The 22,259-nt window shown below is 39.3% G+C and overlaps 1 protein-coding gene across 9 annotated transcripts in view; it reads left to right on the top strand.

The window, feature by feature from the left end:
• MYCBP2 (MYC binding protein 2) overlaps window positions 1–22,259 on the top strand; it is a 183,507-nt gene that overhangs the window by 4,840 nt on the left and 156,408 nt on the right. For all 9 annotated transcript variants that reach the window (XM_033051559.1, XM_033051558.1, XM_033051563.1 and 6 more), the window contains exon 2: window positions 17,421–17,496. In XM_033051559.1, the coding sequence (XP_032907450.1) occupies window positions 17,421–17,496 (76 nt within the window). The remainder of the gene's footprint in view (window positions 1–17,420; window positions 17,497–22,259) is intronic.

Raw genomic sequence — 22,259 nt, 5'->3', positions numbered from 1 at the left:
GCTGTGCATTGGAAGAACTGGTGAGAGTTGCTGTCTGCTGTTAAGCTTTTTAGCTGCAGTGTATTAGTATTTTAATGCTGCACTGCCCTATTGGTTAATGGAGATTAGAAAATTACTAAAAGACTGCCTTTTTACTTATTTACCTTATATTATGTAAAACAGTTTTGTGTAGTAGTTTTTTTAAAAGCCTCTAGTCATCTTAGTCTAAAATGGTTGTATTTATTCAGTGTTGATGTAGAAAATATAATAGAAGCTGGAAAGACCCAAATAATATTGCATTGAGAGGCTTAAGATGAGCATTTTATTTGTGTATATATATAAAATATAATTATTGTAATTTATATGAGTAATGTGAAAAATTAAAACATGAATCCATGGTTTGTGGTGGGGTTTTTGGATGTTGTATTTTTTATTTTAAACTGAGAGGACATACTAGTTAAAGTTTCGGTTTGTTACACAATCTGCTCTGGCACACCGATGGTTTGTTGGGTGGCAAGTTGAGGCAGTTAAGGTTGGGCTGGAAAAATTTAATAAGTTACCATTCCTCACTGCTAGCCACGTTGAGCATAGTAAATGTGTTTCCTGCATACTTAAAAACTTGATGTTGAATTTGTTTTTCTGCTATGTTAACTATTGGCTGTTAAGGTTTAGTTTTGGTTTTCCTCCCATGTTATGATCTTTTTTCTGGCCAAAATATTTTGAAGATTTTTTTTTTTTGAAGTGAATTCTCCTCCTGACATATGACTATGTATATTTTGCCAAACCCGTCATTTGAAGACTATTTATGTTTTTATAGAAAGCACATGAGATGTATCAATGGTACAGTTTTTGGTACTTTATACAAACTGTTTTCCTAATCTTTAGTTTCCTTTGAAAACTTGATCCCTTGCAGCATTACCTGAACACATGGTTACATTTTTGTCTTTTTCTTTCTTACCTTGCTTGCCATAAACACTGTGTTGTGCTGAGGTGCTAAGTGGAATAGTACTCCTATAATTAACTTCATATTGTAGATACATTTTGGAGCTGATCTGTTTCATTGGTCTTTTGCAGTCATTTCCTACCATTGTGGCCCTTCAAAGAATGAACGCTTGAAATTAGCACAGGAGAATAGGCTCCCTATGCTATAGGTGACTGCATTAAGGCAGATGGTTTCTGTACGTTGTGATTTAGTGTTTCATACGTTTCAAAGCATATTAATATGCTTTGCATGTTTTTTTCTTAGTGTATCATAGTATATAGCATTTTATAACTCATTGCCTTCAGACTGATGAACTTAATTAGAGGAACTTAAACTGAATGTTAGTTCTTTCTTTTCATCTAGTATATCTATGACTACTTTGGCATGAGAACTTTTTTGTTGTTATTAGTGTAATAAATCTAAATTTATACCTTTTGTACATATTATTAAAAAAATGAAAAACAGAGTTTCCTTGTACCCACATGAAACTGGAGATGTGTGGTTAGATTAGTACTGTTCCTTATTTTCATTTTCTTCCCTTAACTTTTCTAGGCCTGTGTTCTCAAGCATTATTGTTGTATGTAATGGGTTTAAAACTCTTGGAAAATGCTTTATAACTGGTATGAAAGGATGTGTGTGGTGTAACTTCAGTGGGCAGCTGAGCACCACATGACTCCTTGGTTATTCCCTCCTGCAGTGGGATGGGGCACAGCTGGAAGGATAAAAGTGTGAAAACTCAGGGACTGAGGTAAAAACAGTTAAGTAGGTAAAGCAAAAGCTGTGTGTACAAACAAAGCAAAAAAGGGAATTAATTCGTTACTTGCTGTCAGTGGCTGATGTTCAGCCGTCTCCAGGAAAGCAGGGCTTCATATTCCCCATGACTTGGGAAGACAGATGCCATAACTCTGGATGTATTGTCCCCCCACTTCCTTCTTCCTCTCTGCTTTATATACTGAGCATGATGTCATATGGTAGGGAATATCCTTTTGGTCAGTTGGATTCAGCTGTCCCAATTATATCCACTCACAACTCCTTGTGCAGCCCCAGCTTACTTGCTGGCAGGTCAATGTGAGAAACTGGAAAGGCCATGACCCTGTCTGTTAGCAGCAGATAAAGCACATGTATACTTCCAACGCTGTTTCCATCACAAATCCAAAATATACAAGCATGATACAAGCTGCTTGGAAGAAAATTAACTTTATTGAGCCAAAGCCCAAAAAAGTCAAAAAGTAGAGGTCTGTAGCTTGTTGTTTAAATTCACAGGTGCCATGGTGTTTGCATTATTTTAGCCATGGTCTCTGTCAGTCTAGAAAAGTTTCTAGCTAGAGTTTTAACCTCAGTGGTGTTAAAACAGGAGTCTTACTTCTCTACTGTGCTCCTTCTTGCAGTTGGTAACATCACTCATCTGTTCTATTGCTGTGTCTATACAGATCTGCAGCCAGTCATTTACATTACACTGAGATGAGCTTGTTGTTAAATAAATACCTTATTCTATTTTTATTATTTCAGCCTCTTCTTTTCGTTTCACCATGTTACGTGTAGTCACTTGTGACTTTCCTATCTGATTTGGCCTTGCTTTTCATTCCCACTAGCCAATGCATAATTCTTTCCAACAGATGTGCTCATATGTCTTCATTATGCTTGTGTGTTCTCAGAGTAGTCGTGTCTCTCTTCCTTTTCAAACCAATTGATTCTCTATCTCCTTTTATTTCTAGAATAGACTGTTATACAGGATAGATCATTGACAGTTATAAACAACTGTTTGCACTTGCTATTCATTGTGGGCTAAGTTAGAATTTCTTTGGTGTGCTTTTGGTAGTAATCGCTGCAAAGATGTTACACTGTCATTAACACTGGTAATGGGCTTGTTCTTAATAAGTACATGTTTTCCTTGACTTCATGGAGCATATTTTCTGAATTAAAATTCTGCTGATATGATTCTGTGTAAGTTAGCTTTGTTTACTCTTGCTTTTGGTGATAGTGTTTAGATAGGAGAGTGACCAAAGGTGCAGATCTTGTCATCTTTGCTGTGGTTTAATGACTTTTCAGACAAAACTGGAAAACAGTCCTAGAAATGTTTAAGGATAAATACTTTCATCTGCGTTGATGACTTGACTTGAGGAATAAGAATTTCCTTGCATGTATTTCTTGCAGATCTAATTTCATAGATAACATTGAAGTAAATAATGAAAAATCGTAATCGCGGGAAAGAAACTCCAATTGCTGTACTGAGAGATATTATCTTTGTGTAGAGAACACTTTGGAGGAATGCTTTCTTTTGAGTTACTTTTCTTTGAGATAGAGTTATGCTGTTTTGGAAACCTTTTCCATTACAGAAGGGATCAGAGACTGTTTTGTACTTTTGTCATGGTAAAATGAAAATCAGTTCCATTTTAGTTGTGCAGTGGGATTTTAATTTCATCTTTAGGACCTGTAGCATTTGTTTCTGCTGTTATTGGAGAGACCTTAGGGTATTTCAGCAGCTTGAACAACCCCTTTCTTAAGCCTCCAGAATTTTGGCTTTCAAAAAAATGGTAGTTATTAAGAAAGTTATTGTCATAGTGGAATAGTCCTCAGTTATGAAATAAAAGTAATGATTAAAAAGAAAAGATGTGTGATTTCAACTCACCCACAATAGCACATAAAAATCCTAACTGGAAAATCAATGAGTAGGGCGGCCTTTTTATTCTGTTCTGAGTCTTTTTAACCTTTTCTTTTAAGATGCCTTAGAAGCCCAGTGTAAACCTGTTCTACTAGTCTGCCTATGTTTTCCTCTAAGCCTGTGGTAATTGGATTGCAGCTGATGTTCCTTACCCTGGTTTATGGATTTAGAGGACAGGATTTTGATGATTTTTCCATTTGTAGATATACTGCTTAAGCCCTGACTTTCCTTTTATTATTGGTATGGATGAAAATCCATGTCAGAATGCTTGATTAATTATTTAAAGAAGACAGTGTGTAAGCTGGTAATGGCTTGGAGAGCATACTCATAGCTCTTTGAATGACAATTGACTTATTGTCTATTTCACTAAACATGTTAAATTTTAGGCTTACTAAATAAAAATACCAATAATTTTAAATATTTGAGGTTTTCTGAGATAATATTATCAGCAATCAAAAAATACTAGGCTTTTATTATTTTTGGGAAAATACTGGTTATTTTGAGGTTGCCCTATCAAGCTCAGTTTCCCGCTCTAATGATTTTCACAGCAGAATTCCTTAAAAATTGGTGGACCTTGGTGAAAAATAACTGTAGGCAATCTACAGCTTGAGTAAGGCTTTTGACACTGCCTCCCTCAGCATGCACAGGCTGACAGTGGATATGTTACAGAACTGGACAGTGAAGCAGATTGAGAACTGACTGAATGATCGGGCCTAGAAGTTTGTGATCTGTGACACAAAGTCTAGCTGGAGTCAAGTCATCGGTCATGCACCCTAGAAGCTGATACTGGGGCAAACGCAGTCCAGCAAGTTCATTAATGGCCTGAATGCTGCGACACTGTACCCCCAGAAAGATCACAGATGGTACAAAACAGAGAGGAGTTCCTCATATACCATACGTGTTGGCATTCAGAGGGATGCAGCCTGGCTGGAGATTTGAGCTGAGTGGGATTTTAAAGTGCAGCAAGGGAAATTGCAGAATCCTGCATCAGGAGCAGCTCTGCAGAGAAGTAGCTTGGTGTACTGGTTGGCAATCATCTGTATGCCAGTAATGCACTGCCATGGCAAAGGTGGCAGACAGCCTCCTGGGCTGCTTTAGGAAGATTGTTGCCAGCTGGTTGAAGGGGGTACTCTCTGCTCAGCACTGGTGAGGCGACATCTGGAGTGTCCACTTCTGGGTTTCCCAGTAGAAGAGAGAGATACTGCAGAGAGTTAAGTGCCAGGGTCATGTCAGTGATTAAGTATCCTTTGGTAAGGAAAGGCTGAGAGGGCTGGGGCTATTACTCTGGAGAAAAGAAGGTTCAGGAGTGATTTTTGTTAATTAAGTAAGGGAAGAAGGGACAGCCAAGTGCTTCTCAGTATTTTCCCCCACCCCAACATGGCACTGATGTGGCACAAATTAAAAGTCACTAAGTTCCAGTGCATCCCAGGAAAGCAATTCTTCACTGTGGAAAAGGTCAAGCATCGGCAGCTGTCCAGAGGGTTTAATATCTCCTTGGTAGTACTAGAAATGCAACTGTATGTGGTAGTGGGCAACTTACTGTCTGTGACACAGCTTGAGCAGGAAGTTTGACAGAATCAGACATAGAATCACAAAATGGTTGAGGTTGGAAGTTACCTCTGAAATTCATCTGGTCCACCCTTCTGCTCAAACAGGGCCACCTGGAGCCAGTTGCCTGAGACGGTGTCCTGATGGCTTTGAATTTCAGCAAGGATGGAGACTCCACAACCTTGCTTGCAATCTGTGCCAATGCTCAGTCATCCTCACAGTAAAAAAAACCCGAAAAACTGCCTTACCAAGTCCCTTCTGACCTGAATGGTGTGATTCTATAATCCTTAAGAAAAAAGACCAGAAGGAGTAGGAATCAATATGAAGGTAATCCTCTGAGAAGATGTGTCACGATGTCACATGTCAGATGTGAATAAACACGGTGCTGAACAATCAGATCTTCCATTGGAGTTGTGTTGTAAGATCATGGTTCTTGTGGTACTAGAAACAGAACCATTAAATAGTTTAGGTTGGAAAAGACCTTTAAGATCACTGGGTTCCACTGTTAACCCAACATTACCAAGTCCACCACTAAACTGTGTCCCTGAGTGCCATATCTACACACCTGTTAAACACTTCTGGGGATGGTGATTCCACTACTCCTGAGGCAATGTGTTCCATTTATTGAAAATCCTTGTACTGAATAATTTCTCCCCAATAACAAATCTGAATCTTCCCTGGTCCAACTTGAGGCCGTTTCTTCTTGTGCTTCTGCTGGTTACTTGAGAAAAGATACTGACCCCTCCACTGACAGCAGAAAGTTGTATGGAGGAATGAGGTCTCCCCAAACTTCCTTTATCCAGGCTGAGCAAACCCAGCTATCTCAGCCATTCTGTTTAAGACTCATTCTCCAGATGTATCACGAGCTTTGCTGCCTTTCTCTGGGCGTACTTCAGCACTTTTTGGAGTGAGGAGTCCAAAACTGAATACAGGATTCAAGGTGTGACCTCAACAGTGTGTAGTACAGGGGGTGGATCACTGCTCTGGCTCTGCTGGCCACACTATTTCTTATATAGGCCAAGATGTCATTGGCCTTCTTTGCCACCTGGGCACTCTGCTGGTTCATGTTCAGTAGCTGTCAACCAGCAGCCCCAAATCTTTTTCTGCTGGGCAGCTTTCCATCCCTTCCCCCAGCTTGCAGTGCTGCAAGTGGTCGTCAAGTGCAGGACTTGACCTTGTTGAACCCTTGCACATTTAGCCTCAGCCTAGCAAAGAGTCTCCTGCCAAGCCGTGAACCACCAGTTTCTGCAAGGAAATATTGTGAAAAAAAGTGTCTAAAGGCTTTATAAAGGTTGGGTAGACAACCTCCACATCTTTTCCCTCATCCATTAACTAGGACACCTGGTCATAAAAGGAGATCAGGTTGGTCAAGCAGGACCTACTTTTCATAAACCCACGTTGGTAGCCCTGGTCACCTGGTTGTCCTGTATGTATCATGTGACAGTACTCTTATGATCTGCTCCGTGACCTTCCCCAGCAAAGACTCGCAGGGCTATAGTTCCCTGAATTCCCTTTCCAGAATTTCTTGTAATTGGGTGGCACATTGACTGACTTTTCAGTCAGGTGGAACCTCCCCAGTTAGGCAGAGCTGCTGGTAAATGATGGAAATTGGCTCAGTGAACACTTCTGCCAGCTCCTGCAGTACTCTTTTGGTGGATCCCAACCATCCCTGTAGCCTTGTGTGTGTCTAAGTGGTGTAACAAGTCACTAATCATTTCCCCTTGGATGATGAGGGCTGAACCCTGAGAACACAACTGGACTGAGACAGAGAAGGCATTAAGTACCTCAGAATTTTCTTTGTCCATTACAGGATGGAGATTGTCCTTGACCTTCTTTTTGTTGTAAACGTATTTTCACAAATATGTATCAGATCTTCATGCTATAGCTTGATATGAGTAAAGGGAATATCAGAGGAACTGAAAAGCTAAGAACAGTTGCAGTTTTAGATAAGGCGAAGCAGCATATTTGTCCAAGCATTCTTGTAGGAAGAACTGCATGGTAGCAAAATCCAAATGTAAGTCATTTATTATTTAGAGTATTTTTGAATTTGAGGTGTTTTGTATGTTGAAGTCTTGCTGAGTGTTGTCTAGTTGCAATTAGTCCCCAGTTTGGAGATTTTACTGCAAACATCTTAGCTTTTCTCTCTGGAACCTTCCACTTTTTAATTTTTTTTTATTTTGGGAGCAAATACCATATTCAGACTAGTAATATATCATAACAGGCAAAAATATGGTTTGTGAGCCAACCGTCATGCAACTGAGCTACTTTGGCTGTGATTTTGGCAGAAACAGTATCTTATGTTTCCTGTCTGCAACTGTGCAAAGAGGAAGGGAAGGTCAAGCAACTGTTTCATGGAGGTATTTTTCATGAAAAATTTTACAAAGCAATAGTTTTCAGAGATATTTTAAAAACCAGGAATACTAACCAGTGCTTGTAAAAAGCATTTTTTTCCTCGGATTTGTTGTAGAATTCATTGCCAAATCACAGAGAAAAGATTTAGTGTATTTATTTCTTCAGAAATCGGTATTCTTGTTTTTCTTCTATCTGTGGTTTCTAGAATTTTGGGTCAGTTTGTGATATAAGTATGTGGTGTAGTATATACTTGGTGCATGTTTATTTCATAAAACTTGTCAACACTTAGTTTGGCATTACACTAAGAGTTTATGTATTTGTATGGTAGGCATTTGTGTGCCAGGTTTCAGTTGATATGTACATATTTTGTTCCCTGTCAATTGTTTTATGGCAAGTCCTTTTGGAAACTTGATAGATATTACTGTAGGTGGTATGAAAAACAAAGCATTAAAAAGCTCTCATACCTATAGTTTGTAAGCAGGCGTTTTGTTTATCAAGACAAGAGCAGGTTGGGGGTTTTGAGTAATACTTATTTTCTGTCTTTATTCTTGCAACCTGCTGACACTGTCCCTCCCTATGATTGAAAGTGTTCTGGATGTTCCAGCAGTAGATGGAAGGATAAACATGTTTTCTGCTTAGTTATCAATGGAAGGTATCTGCTAGGATGGAAAGTTAAGCATGGGAAGCCTGAGGAAAGTTCAATTGCTGGGTGCTTCAACAACTCCTAAATGTCAAGGAACGCTTGCTGCGTCCTCTTGACTTGCACCACTTTGACACTAATTGGTAGATCTGTGTGAGTGTGAGTTGGAGAAGTGAAAAATCGAGAACAGAATTAAGTGTTTGATACAGGCTGGACCTAATATTAGAACCATTTTCTGAGCATCTCCCATTTTAGTTATAGATGCAATGCTAAAGCATGTACCCTAAAGCAACACGTTCTGTATGCCAGCTTTGTAGGAGGCATATAGCATTTTATTTAGGTGAGTAGTTTATTTTAGGTTACTTTATGGGGCTTTTTGTAAAGCTGTTTCTCATTACAGGTGCTAGAATTCTTGGCAGCTGAAATAATACTGAAGTTACAGTGAAATATAGAAGAAATCAAAGGGTTTGCAAGGACACAATACATACCTAAAAATGGGAGATATTGTATGTAGAGGCTCTTAAAAGTAGTTGCTTTCAAACAGATGTAACCCTGCAGTTCATAGAAATGAGACTGCTGAACCCTGAAGCTTATGTACATGTGGAGAGGTACCAAAATAGGGAGTATGCAAGAAGCACCTCTGATATGTTTTACAGCAAGGTTTGTTGGTTGCATTTTGTCTCATGGTACTTCTTCATCTCCTTGCCAACATGCAGCCTCCATGTAGTTTTATTGATACTTGATTCTCTGGTCATAAAACCTCTTCTCTGTCTATAGATTAGACCATTGAAGCTCTGCCCACTTCCTTTGTTCTGTTTCTTATCATTGTCAACTCCTTAATGTGAGCAGTTACTTCTATGTTCCGAACTTCTCTTGAACTTCTTTTCTGTTTCCCCTTGGCTGTATGCCAGATGCTTCTCAGTTGTTGACAGCAAGTCAGTATGTCCTTTAAAATAAGATGGTCCCACAATTTTGAGATCTCGCATCGTCTGAGCAGACTTGATAACCCTTTTCTCTTTAGTATTCCCTTTCCTTTATTTTGAAGCTCTTATATTTGAACTTCTGTAGCAGTGAGATGAGTGTATAGTAAGTTTCTTGCTGAGAAGTGAACTTATATTTATCAGCTGTAGTTTTCTGTGTTTTATATTATATTGCATTGAAACTGGATTAGAAATTTAAGAACTGTTTTGGAGCACTTCAGAAGATGGAATAAATGACTTGGGAAATAAAGAAGTCCAGCAAAGGTTGCGGTTGCTTTTAAGTTACTCTTCATAATGGCATTGTTCTTTGTGTGATCAAGTGTCAGACAGATCACCTGCTTACAGAAGACAAAGAAAAAGCCTTGAAAATGCACATTGTTGTATTTCATCAGAAGAGTGCCTTCTGGTTTTCTGTGCAGCAGGAAAGTTTGATGCAGATCTGATGGATCTTATTATAGCAGATCAATGAGTGCTATTAACACAGGCTGGGGGATGAACAGATGGAGCAGCCCTCCACAAAGAAGGATTCGGGGGTGCTGGTGGGTGAGGGGCTGGATGTGACCCAGCTAAGTCCCTGTTACAGAAAGGACATGGACCTGTTGGAGTGTGCCCAAGGGAGGGCAGACAAGATGTTCAAAAGGAGGGAGCACCTCTTCTGTGAGGAAAGGCTGAGAGAATTGGGATTGTTCAGCCTGGAAAAGGGAAGGCTTTGGAGTGATTTAATTGCGACCTATCAGGCATTTTGTGATTTTATGATTTTTCAAGCAGGACAAGTAAGAAAAATAGATGTTGCTCCTGTTGTCTTATTGTCTAGACTGTATCCTTCCTCAACTAGAATTTTTAGGTGTGTTACCTTCAGCCTGATGATTTGACTGCCTCTGTTCTAGATAAAACAACTGTAAAGTAGATTTAAAACTAAACAGGAGCCCACCCTGGAGAGATGCTGTGGAATGATTGTCAAGGGGGAAGCCTGTCAGAATAGGTAGTAGCTGTTGCTCTGCATCTGGATCTGTCCTAGGTCCTGAACTGTATAGTCTCTCACTGACAATTTCAGAGGTGGAATTGAGACTGTAGAAGAAAAACTTAACAGAGGGTGCAAAATTGTGGAAGATTAGATATACTTAAGATTGTAAATGTTTAGCTTTAGAAAATCCCACTACCAAACCAGTAAGCAAAAATGTAAAACCAACAATGAATAAAAGGTACCTCATGAGAGATACTGTGCATTCTATAAAATTATAAAGTGATTGTGATTCAGAAGTAGCCATGCTACTGAGTGCTAGAGAACTTTATTTCAAATTGTGTGAGATTCTTTTCTCATTTGTGTAGGGAAAGCTCAAGTAATTCCTGACTTCTTCTGCATTTCAGGATTGTGGGACTTTTTTTTTCCCCACTTCTTTTTTTTTGTTGTTGTTATTTTCTGAAAAAGGACTGGTTACTATGAGAGAACAGAAATTAGATGGTAGTGATGGAAATGGGTATTTAGGCTGAAGGAACTGGGACTGCTTAGTTGTCAGAAGAATCATTTCTCCTTGAAAAAATTTAAAGCAAGTTGCAGAGAAAGACAAAAAATTATTTTTCTGTAACAAAGATATGAAAAATAGCATTTAATTGCTATAAAGAGGCTTTAGAAAAGAGCTCAAAAAGAGTTTTTTAGTAGGATTTCATAGGACATGGTGGGAGTGTGATCATTGGCAGTGTTTAATATCTCTCTATGGAAAAGAGATGTTTGGAATGCAGTGGAATTTGACTAAAATCATAGAATATGCCGAGTTGGAAGGGACCCATAAAGATCAGTGTCTACCTCCGTATCCTTCTTAGCATTGTCCAAACACTCCTTGAACTGTCAGGCTTGGTGCTGTGACCTCTTCCAGTGCTCAACCACCCTTTTGGATGAACCATGTTTTCCTGATATCCAGCCTGAACCTCCTGACTCAACTTCATGCCATTTCTGCACGTCCTGGCCTGGTCACCAGAGTGAAGAGATGCGTACCTGCCCCTCCTCTTCCCCTCATGAGGAAGTTGTAACTGCAGTGAGGTCCCCCCCAGTCTGAACAGTAACCTCAGTGCTCCTCTTGCAGCTTCCCCTCCAGACCCTTCACCATCCTCGTGGCCCTCCTTTGGATGCTCTCTGATATTTTAATGTCTTTTTATATTGAGGTGCCCAGAACTGCCCCCAGCACTCGAGGTGAGGCTGCCCCAGCTCAGAGCAGAGCAGCCCTTGCCCGACTGTGATGCTGTGCCTGATGTACCCCAGGACAGGGTTGGCCCTCCTGGCTGCCAGGGCACTGCTGGCTCACAATCAGCCTGTTGACCAGGACCCCCAGTTCTATGATAGACCAGGAAATGGAAACGCTGACCTTTTGGGGTTCTTTCTAGACACTCTTTTTACTGATTCTAGAGTGCTTTCCGTTTGACAAATTATGTTTTAGTTTTCCAGACGACGTGATGTATGTACAATTTTTCTTTGAAAAAGTGTTGTTAGGGGTCCTGTACAGTGTCCATATTGGTTCATCTGCACAGAGAAGCTCTTGATTGTTGAATGTAAACATATTCTCTCTCACACCCTTCTTAGTATACCTGTGGATGTTGGTTATATCCAAGAAAGTATGGATCAATTCAAGTGACAGGCTTGTCTTAATGCAGGCATATATTTTAAGTGTGCTAAAGTAGTTTTCATCCCTGATTCTCTTCTTAGCTTTGTGTACTATTGTAGATTTGATTGTGCTGACTAATTCCCATAGAAGTTGCTCCTATGCCTGATTTTGATGTCTGTTTGCTGATCCAGATGGCGAACAGATGAAAAGCTCAGTATGTCTCTACTTGGAAGCATAATCAGAAACATGGCATGACACCAGGAGAAATGCAAAACTCAGAATGAGGAAAAATACACTCTTTCCACAATGCAGAAGCATGTCTATTGTACCGTCAAATTTTACTTTGTTTTATAAGCAAATGGTGAAGATCACAGAATAGTTGAGATTAGAAGGGGCTTCTGGAGGCTGTTGTGTGCTCAAAGTAGTATCAATCAGAGCAGGTTGCTCTGATCATTGTCCAACTGTATTTTCAGTATCTTCAAGGAAGTAGAATTTTCAGCCTCTCGGGGCAGCCTGTTCCAGTCTTTGACCATTTTTGCTGTTCTTAGGTTAAGTTGGAACGTCCTGTATTATTTTTCTTTTCTCCATTGCCTCTTGGCCTGTCTCTGGATAGTGCTTAGAAGAGTATGTTTGCATCATCTTTGCTCTCTCCCATCAGGTGGAGGTGGAGATATTCACATGGAGATTCCACCTCCACCCTCCCAGGTTTTTCTCTTTTCACATCTAAACAATTTCTGCTTGCTTAATTTCTCCTCATATGACAGAACCTCCAGCTCTTTAAGTATCTAAGCAGCCTTTCTCAGGACTCACTCCAGTAAACAAATGTTTCTTGTGCTGGGGCACCCAGAGCTGGTGGTGGCATTTCAGATAAAGCATTGCAAGTTGTGTGTAGAGCATGAGTCAACTCCCCCAAACTGCTGGCATCGGAGAGCTCTTCTGCACCCCTTTTTCTCCAGGGAACTGTATCCCATGGATTCTTCAAAGCAGACTGGTGAATAGGCTGTTCTTGATTGATGAAATCTGTTCTTAGGAAGTCTAGGGTTGTGATCCTGCTTTTGTCTTGCTCCCTTTTTCAGATTCCTGAACTTCACCTGCACTATCACTGCATTCAGTAAAATGATGCTGTGATGAAATGCCCTCAAACTTGATGATGACTACATGAGTTACAATAGCTTGCTGTTGTGGTCTCCTTTGCGATCTGAGCTTGGGATTTCACTTTGGGCTGTTCAGAAGCGAATGCTTCTGCATCTTGTCTAACCAAGCTGATCATCACCAGCAACAGTTCACCTAATGGAGAAAACAAAATAATTGTTTGGTACCATAAACCTGACTTTTTCAGTGTTTACTGAGTGGCTGCTGCCTCTTAAGGGAATTTCCACAAGCCCTTGAATGCTTAAGCTAACCATGTTGAGTAAGCACTTACGGAAACCGAGTGACAATATCTTTGTCATTTGTCTGAGCACAGCTATTTAGCTAGACATGTCTTGTCAACAGTATACTTCTTCCCAAATATGTGTAAACCCTTGAACCAGAGCAAGCAAGTTTAGACAAATGATCTGAGTTAAAGTCACTTGGAAGTTTTAAAAAATTGAGAGTGTGTTAGTATCTGGTTTACTGAATTGACAAATTTTTCAAAAGTACTCAAAGATTCAACAGCAGAACAACTGTATCTCTTACTGTGCTAGCTACCATGGTCTTTGGTACCATGTTCTGGAAGTGAAGGTTTTAGGTCACACAGCACTTAAGTAAGATTTTGTTGTTCCTATTCTGCCTCAGCAGCAGAGATGAAATAATATTTTTTCCACTTATTAGACACACATTTGGTGTAACATGTAGTCTAGAAGAACTTATGTGGGCGTAATGCTAACGTAATGTTAATCCATATTGAGTAATTCAGTAGCAGCATTGAGGGGAGGAACACACGCTCAACATGTAAAGCTTCCCTCTCAAATTTAAGCTTAGGAATTGCAGTTCAAGACTTGCGCCTTGAGGGAAGATGCTCTGTTTGCATTTTTTCATCTGTTTTAAACAGAGTGAGAGCAATGGTGTTGAGACAACTGAACAATGCCCCCCTAATAATGCGTCAAATAGTCAAGTGCTAGCTAATGCTACTTCTGGTTTAGAGCAAATAAGCTAAAGCATGCGTTTACTCCTACTGCAGGTGCTGCAAGCCTGATTAGAAGTTGCAATCATGCCATTTAACAGCTGCTTTACCTATTTTAAATTGTCAAGCAACTGGTTATTGCCCACCCTCACCTTTCCCATACTTTTTTTTCTCTGCCTCTGATTTGAGGCAATTATTTCATATTCCAGGGTTGAATATTTTAGGTATTTGTTTTATTCTCAACAGATTTTGCTGTAAAGGCTGTAATAGCGTCATTCACTCTTTCTTTGTGTCCATTTGCCGCAAAGTATTTTTTGTCAAGGTGTCTTTATGGTCTGTGCTCATTTGACTTGCACTTCCTTTGTGGTCCAGTTCAAAACTTGGTTGCCAGTTTTATAATGTCTTGAAGCAGTTTGCAGAAAGCCTGCCTGAGATTTGCTGATAATAAGTGTTTGTTTTCTGTGAACTAAATGGTATCAACAGCTGAGTTAGAAATTGAAAGCCAAAGGGCTTTTACCAGCAGAGCTGATTGTCAGCACAGAGTATCAAGACCTTTACAAATGACAGCTAGCAGCAACTTACAATTGTTAACCAGCAACATAATTAATAATTTAGCTAAAAAATCCAGCTGAGCCATATCAGATCTTGTTAATCTTCAGGCAGTAGAAGAGTTGGGCTTATAATTAACACATGTTGTTTCCAACAGAAATTACTCATAATCTGCTTAACATTGTTTTTCATGAATGTATTTGCCCATGTTTTATGCTTTTTTCTGGAATATTAAGGCATCTAGTGTTGTGGTATATAACAGTAGAACTGTGAACAATCATATATCTCTTTATTATATGTAGATACATTGTGAATATATTAGTGTTAAGCATAGTAATTGCAGGTTGCTGAGAACTATTTATAAAATTAGTGTGATTAGGGTTTTTTTTATTAGTTGCTTACTTGTTCTGAAGGTTTATTTGGATATGGAAGAAAGTATACTTCTCAAGTCCTTGAGGTTTCATTTTTAGAAAATACAGGGACATAATTGTGGATTCTTACTATGGCATTTCTGTCCCAAACTGTTTACATGTAAAAATATTCAAGCCCAAAACTGCCACAGTGGAGCAGTCAGACTGTGCTGCTCCTTGCAGTGTTTTTAATGGTTGTTGTATGAATGAGGGAGATCTTAGCACTATCAGTAAACCCATTGCTGATCTTTCCTGTTTGTTAATTGGAAAAAACATTGTGTGGGTGTCGTGACAAATGGCAGAGGTTTTGTTACTATGGAAATGAATCCAGTCTTGATGGGGGGAAAGCTTAATTTGGGTTTTTTTCAGATGTATGTGTAAACACAAAGAAATACTTGCAAAAATTACAGGTACTGGTCCAGTGAAATATTTACAAGATGAAAAAGTGTTTATGATGTTTGCAGACAAATTTGGGAAGTTTTCAAAGATTTTGGCAGGAAGGATTAAATTTGAAATGTCTTGGCAACTTGAATTATCTTTTAAAACAAAAAGAAAAAAGCTATGCTTATCAGGTTGTCTGTGGTTAGGTGCAAATCATACTGTGTTTAAAAGGCATAATTATTAGCACAGATAGATAAAGAGTATTGGAAACTCAATTTTGAGGTTTACAGGGAAATGTTTTCATGCTAGTCTGGGTTAAATAGGTCTTGCTATGCCATATTGCTGTGAAGCTGCCAAGTAATACCTGGAATGCTGTTAAAAGTTTGACCTTGGAGGCATATGAGACATTTCTTCTTCCTCTTCCTAACAACAAACAAGAAGTACTGCTTTCAGTTTTAATCAACATGGTTTAGGTGTGGTATGGACTGAGAGACCTCAGAAGATACTTTCATAAGGACTTTTAAACTGGAGGTTAGGGTGTAAGTTTCATAAAAGGTCATTAGGTCCAAGCAGAAGATTGAATGGCTACAGAATGGAAGGCACTGCGCTGTTCTTCATGTTTGACAGCAGAGTAAGAATAAACTGCATTAAATGCTAATAGGGAAGAAAAACTTTAATTAAAGAAAAAAAGTTTAATTAAAGAAAAGCTAAATAGTGAGTTGGACTATGGAGTTTGATTGTTGAAATTTGAGCAGTAAAGATTATATGAAGCTTTTTTACTTGCTTCTTAATTGGCTTATAATTGTTACCTATTGAAACTTTACTGTTGGGGGAACCTTGAGCAGTCTTCTCCATTCTCTTTGTAAACTTTAACTCTGGGAATGGTGGGAGAATTCCCATTCACTGCTCGCTGAATCAGTTCTTTTAATTCCAGGATAATGGTGTTTGTTCCTTATAAGAAAAGTGGTGAGCTGGTTTGTTTCAGCAGGAAGTGTCTTGAGGAACCTAATTTCTTAATATAGGCCAAGAGGGGAAAAGTGATGAAATTTCTAGGAGGCAGCTTTCTTGGCATACTCTGCAGGAATTCTTTGTTTGAGCTTGTATTCTCACTACTGGCTGTTGGTCAGGCTTTGTTTTTCCAGCTTTTAACTGCTGGACTATGAGGCTTCTATATTCTTGCAGTCTGAATGCTTTAGAGTACAGTAACTACTATGCTTTTAGAACCTCAACATTTTTATTTAGAACAAAGTTGTTTGAATGAAATATTAAGATTCTTCTGTTTCTCAGTCTGTTACTGAAAATAAAACTTCTCACTGCCTGTGATTTGCAGATGTAATAGTTTTATTTTTCAACTAATCTGAACTGTAAACTATTTGAGTAAAGTTTGTGGTACAGAACAATATTAGTAGCTGTTGCTTGAAGTCCTGTATAAGGTGACCTTGTATATAAGGTATGCTGCAAAGGTAACATGACTTTTTTCCTTTTTTTTTTTTTTGGAGGACTTATAATCTGAAAAAGCAGTAGGTTAAAAAACATACGTTCAGAGTAACCTCAGTGATGGTGACAGAACAAGTGTGTGTACATATAGTGTCTTTTTTGTATGATGTCTTTTTCTTTTTCACTGGGTAGAAAAATGAGAAAAAGAGTGTGGGCAGGAGAGGATTAAAAGATCTTAGAGAAGTATGTGTTAGTTAGATCTGTAAAGGGATGGATATTAAGTCTATAAAGTGAGGGTGGAAAAAGTCCAAACAAAAGGTAAAGAAACTGCAGTTTCTTCCATCAGCTGAATCTTCTGCTTAATGATATATTTTTAAAGCTTACTTTTTGTCTTGGGAGGCTTGAATCTTAGTGTGATAAAGACTTCACACAGCAATGTTCTGTACTAACAGGTTGTTTTACTGAGAATTGTCAATAATTCTACCTTCTAGCGTTGCTGCGACACTAATGGACTTGTAATAAAAACAATAGGGTAAGCTAGAAGCTTCTCTTCTGGCATATATTCTGCTTAAATTGATGAGAGTAAGGCCCATAATTCAGTGGAACATTAGGAAAACATAATTTTAAGTGCTTTGTGTTCTGATTTGTATGCTGAAATTCTACCTGTGATTATTCCCTTTGCCTACGAGAAAAAAATTTTAGAGTGCTTCTGATATTTTTTCCCTCTGTGCTTTTTTACCATGGGTACGGAAGGGAGTTCATTTATTTTCTTCTCATTGCTTTTTTTTCTCTTTTTCAGAAGTAAGAAACTTTTTAGCAAGAAAAAGTTGAAAAGAAAACAGAAGACTAAATTGAAAGTAAAAACACGCAACAAGGTAAGCCTATAACTTACCTGACAACGTTCTGACTCAAAAATGACAGTAACTTCAGTTGAGAGAAATGCAAGAAAACCTAACTGTGACTAACAGTTTGTTTATTTAGAGGCATTAATAGTAGACCAGTATTGTCTGTTTACTGTATCCTGCATGACTGTGATACCAGTGTAAACCTTACTCAGCTACTTTTGCTACTAACGTTCAACAAGAAGTAATATGAACAGTGTTTTTAGTTCTCCAGTTCCTAAACCCTAAGTGTAGCTAAACATACTGGTCTTAGAGGTAAATTTTGAGATCTGTGTCTAACCAACAGTTAGAGACTACTGCTGCAAAGATTTGGCCATATTGGCTAAAGGAGAAAAGGGAGCATTCTAAGGACTCCAAAGTTGCCTCTGAAAATTCCTCCATAATAGAAAATGTAATAAATGATACCTGAGTGTTTCTAGTAATGCTTTCTCCCTATGTAACCCCTGCTTTCCATCCCTTTAAATGCATGGGAACCATACAGTGAACTTAACAAAAATGTTTGCATCTTTAGTCTTTGGAGACCACAAATTTATGCAGAAGAAGTGCTATTTTAAAATACTGCTGTGCTGCATACTTTCTCTATTAGAGAGCTGTTATTCGTCTATTTAAGGTAGAGTCTTGGAGGAATTTTCATGAAGGCTTGCTGTAAGCATTTAGGCTCATTTTTTGAATGGTTCTGAAGGACAGAACCACTGAAATATCCAGTAGAGACACTTTCTAGTCAGCTGAATGTCCTTACAGTACAAATGCGCTGTAGAACCACTTGGCCATCTTATCCCTATTTGCCAAACCTTCTGTAGTTACTGTATCTCAAGACAGATGACTTTGGGAGGGTGAAGTAAACCTTCTATCTATTCATTTGGTATTGACTTTTTGGAAACTTACCAGATTATTCTGCTTATCTCAAGTAGTACAGCTTCAGCCTGGGTATAGAAAGAGCTTATCTTCATTTCTGTTCTCAGCACTGTACAGTAAAATATTTGTGGTCCAAACTGAACTTCAGTCCTTTCTTCAGTTGCTATAAGAAGTTTTAGCCCTGTCCTCTCCATGATTTTATCAACCCACTGTCAAGAAAGAAAACCAAACTAGAAATTCAAAGAAATCTTGCAGAATGTAATTAGTCTGTGTGTTGTGTCTGGTGAGAGAAACTTGTGCTTTTAAAATAAGGTAACTCTTCAGCTTTGATCATTATTACTCTGTAAAGGGGCCCTTGTCCATTTGGGTGGTGGGGCTCTAGTTTTACTGCCAAGTAGAAAGCTAAATACACAAGCTTAACAGTTGGATGTAGTTCTTGGATTTAGTTGCATTGGGTAAGTGGAGTGGCAGGATTCTTGGCCAAGACAATGTGAACATACTAAAGGCTAGGTCTTGTCACTAGTTGTGGATATGGCACTAACTGAAAATTGCCTCATCTTATCCCGATGGAAGGTTGTTCTTAAGAGTCTTCCTGGTTTTAAGTCAGTTTTTACTTGAAGCATTAAGATTTATATCTTTGAAAGTCATAAGAGGTTTTCATATGTCTGTTACTGTTGCCATTATTCTAGACACTGTTTGAGGTTGACCATTAGAGCATTCATCTTCATTCCAAGTGACTCAATTACAGAAAAGCACTCCAGCTTATTTCTGCCTGATAGCAAAATATTGTGCATTTCCTGAAAAATGTAGCTGAGAAGGAGAAAATAAAACCAGCTTCATATCTTGAGGTTATGAAACTGACAGAGTGAGGTGGTTTTGTTTTTTGGGTTTTTAAATAGTTGGTTTGTTATGGGAGGGTTTTCTTGTTCTTGGTTTTTTATATACAGTAATTTCACGACTATAAGGCGCACCCTTTTGACTAAAATTTTCACCCAAACCCGGAAGTGCACCTTATCGTCCGGTGCGCCTTATCTGATGGACAAAGTTCAGAAATTTGCCTACCCAGAAGTGAGAGCTGCGAGCCGCGGGGGGAGCCGGCAGGGCCATGGCTGCCAGGTGGAGGCGGGGCGGAGCAGCGGCAGGCACACCCTGGCCCCGTGGAGACGGGATGGCCCCTCCACAGGCACGACCCTGCTCCGTGGAGGGGGCACGGAGGGGCGGCGGCCATAGCCCGGCCCCGGAGGGGTGGCGGGCATGCCCCGGCCCCGGAGAGGCGGCACGGAGGGGCAGTGGCCATAGCCCGGCCTCGGAGAGGTGGCACGGAGCAGCGGCGGGCATGCCCCAGCCCCACTGGGTACAGGCGGGCCTGGGGGCCCGCGGCACCGCCCCTGCCGGGTACAGGCGGGCCAAGGGGCCAATGGCTACCGGGTTGAGGTGGGGCCTCGACCAGAAACTGCACGGGGCGAGCTGGGGGTCTAGCCTCGCTGCAAAAAAAAAGTGCACCTTATAGTCCAATGCACCTTATCTGATCTACAAAGTTGCGAATTTTGGCGACTCCCCAGGGGTGTACCTTATAGTCTGGTGCACCTTATGGTCGTGAAATTACTGTACTTTTCTTTGCATCGCAATGCTTACCATTGTAGAATCAGCTCAGTGATTATTTTTGCACTGGAAATGGATGTGTCTATTATCAGGAAAATACAAACTTCCATTTGGAAGGTTTAGAATAGAGCAGGTTGAAAAGTCTTTCACTGCTGGTCGTTCTGAGCAGTAGAGTTTGTGTGTATTGGTTTATTTTTTGAAGAAACAGGTATTTTAGGAGATGGAAGCTTTCTCTTAATATACTTAGTAGAGACAGAGAGGGCTTAAATCAAGAATAAGATGAAGGAATCCAAAAATTTGTCATTTATATCCTGTGCTTACTAAAAATGATTGAGTAATGGAAGAGGAGAGAACTTTAAAAGAGAAGTAATTGTTGAGCAACTGGAAGAAAATTATTTCCACCATTTAAGTGTTAAATATTAGAACATTTTAGGTATAAAACTAATTGGTGTTTTACACAGCCCAGTAGTTTGAGCCTTACTCTGTTTCTAAGCTGGATTGTGCTATGATCACTGGTATTTGAACTATCACTGATTTCTAGATTTGTGGTTTAGTATCTATTTTTTAAATGGAGGTATAAAAGTTTTCTGTGTAGTGCAGTCTATTTTGGCTTTAGAAATCCACTGCTGACATAAGTGACTTACATAGAAAACAAGTATCTGATTGTTAGATATGGGTGTAGCATCTTGGATTCCAGTCTCTACCTGCCTCCTCCCCATTTTTTCTCCTTTAGCAGAGAATATTGCCAGAAAATTGTAAGACTGTGTAACTTTTCCCAACTCTATGAATATTGCTGCTAACCACCCCCCTCCATTTCAGACACCCTGGATATTTTTCCCCTTGCTGTGCAAAGTGCTGCTTAGGACACTTGTGTGAAAGAGACTTAGACAGAAAACCACAGTTCACCATCTTCATAATGTTATTTGAAGAATACTGAAAAATTGGAGTCCACCAAACACAGCTTGTACTTGAAATGTTTGGCATCTGCTAGTTTAGTTTATGCAGAAGTTTTAAGCTACGACTTTTTTAGCTTTATACAAATGGGAGGAATATAACTTTAAGGGGTAGGTTCATGCAGTAGGCAAATTCATTGTAAGCTAATATTATACTTATAACTAATATAATTAGCTGTAAGCTAATAAAACACCTGTAGGTTCTCGAATAATTTGGCATTGTTTTCAGTGCCTTTTGTATTATTTGGTCCTTCAACCTCAAGAGGCATCCCTTTCTAAGACATCTGTCCGAGGAAGAATTTGGTGAGGTTCTCTTTTCAGTGTTACACATGGATTAGATCAGGTGGTTATTATAACCTGACCCATCTTTAACAGCAGATTAACTTTCCTCTCCTAGATTATAGTCTATTTCCATCATATTTAAGAATAAACCATTACTCACTCATCTGATTCAAGAGGAATAAAAAAAAATAGGTCAGAAAATAAGCTATGTATGGATTTCATCTTTAGGGAAAACAGTTTATGTGTGAGATGAGTGTAAAGGAGACCAGAGGGTTTTGGTTTTTCCCGCTCCTCTCCTTGAGTGTACTGGAACATTACAAAAGGCTGATTGAGAAGAGCAATTAGAAGTAGGTTGCTCTTATCCTTTGAACCAAACTTGTGCTGTTTACCCTCTCCTACATAATTCATTCTTCCGTTTAGCAGGGACTATATGTTTACAAGGGCAAGCCAGGCATCAGGGTGTGGGCATCTGGGGTTTGATCTCTCTCTCATAAGTTAGTGTCTTATCTTTCAGAAAATAAAAAGTAACACACAGGAAATGAAATCTTGACTATTAAAGCTGTGTTCACTGATGGTGGATGCTTAAGTTCTACAATGCGTGTTTCACTGTGTATCTTGATTTAAGAAGATGCACATTTAATTTTTGATGATACCAAGTGAAACAGTGAAGATGAAGATTCAGAATGTCCCAGTGTGTTACAGCTCATATGGAAACTACTGAGTCAAACAGCAAAAGTCTACTTTCCAGTGTGTAAGCTCTCTTCTTTTTGAAAGCGGTAGCTGTGTCATTTTCTGAGAAACCAGATGCTTTGGGAGAAAAGCTGGTAAAGAAGCTGTCATCTCATCTACTACTTAGGCACTCTGGAAGCTGAGTTTGTAGCCAAATTTAATGAGCACTTGGGATTGCAGTATTTCAGCAACCATTAAGAATTGGACATTCAGAGGTAGAGAAAGTGATTGCTGATCATCACCTTATTCACAAGTGTCATGTGTATCTCGGTGGTCTTAATACCACAAAAACAAGCTGTAAGGCATTGTTTCTTT

The sequence above is a fragment of the Catharus ustulatus genome, chromosome 2, assembly GCF_009819885.2.
Source record: "Catharus ustulatus isolate bCatUst1 chromosome 2, bCatUst1.pri.v2, whole genome shotgun sequence".
In the NCBI taxonomy this organism is placed as follows: domain Eukaryota; kingdom Metazoa; phylum Chordata; class Aves; order Passeriformes; family Turdidae; genus Catharus; species Catharus ustulatus.
This window is presented reverse-complemented; position numbering and strand designations above follow the sequence as displayed.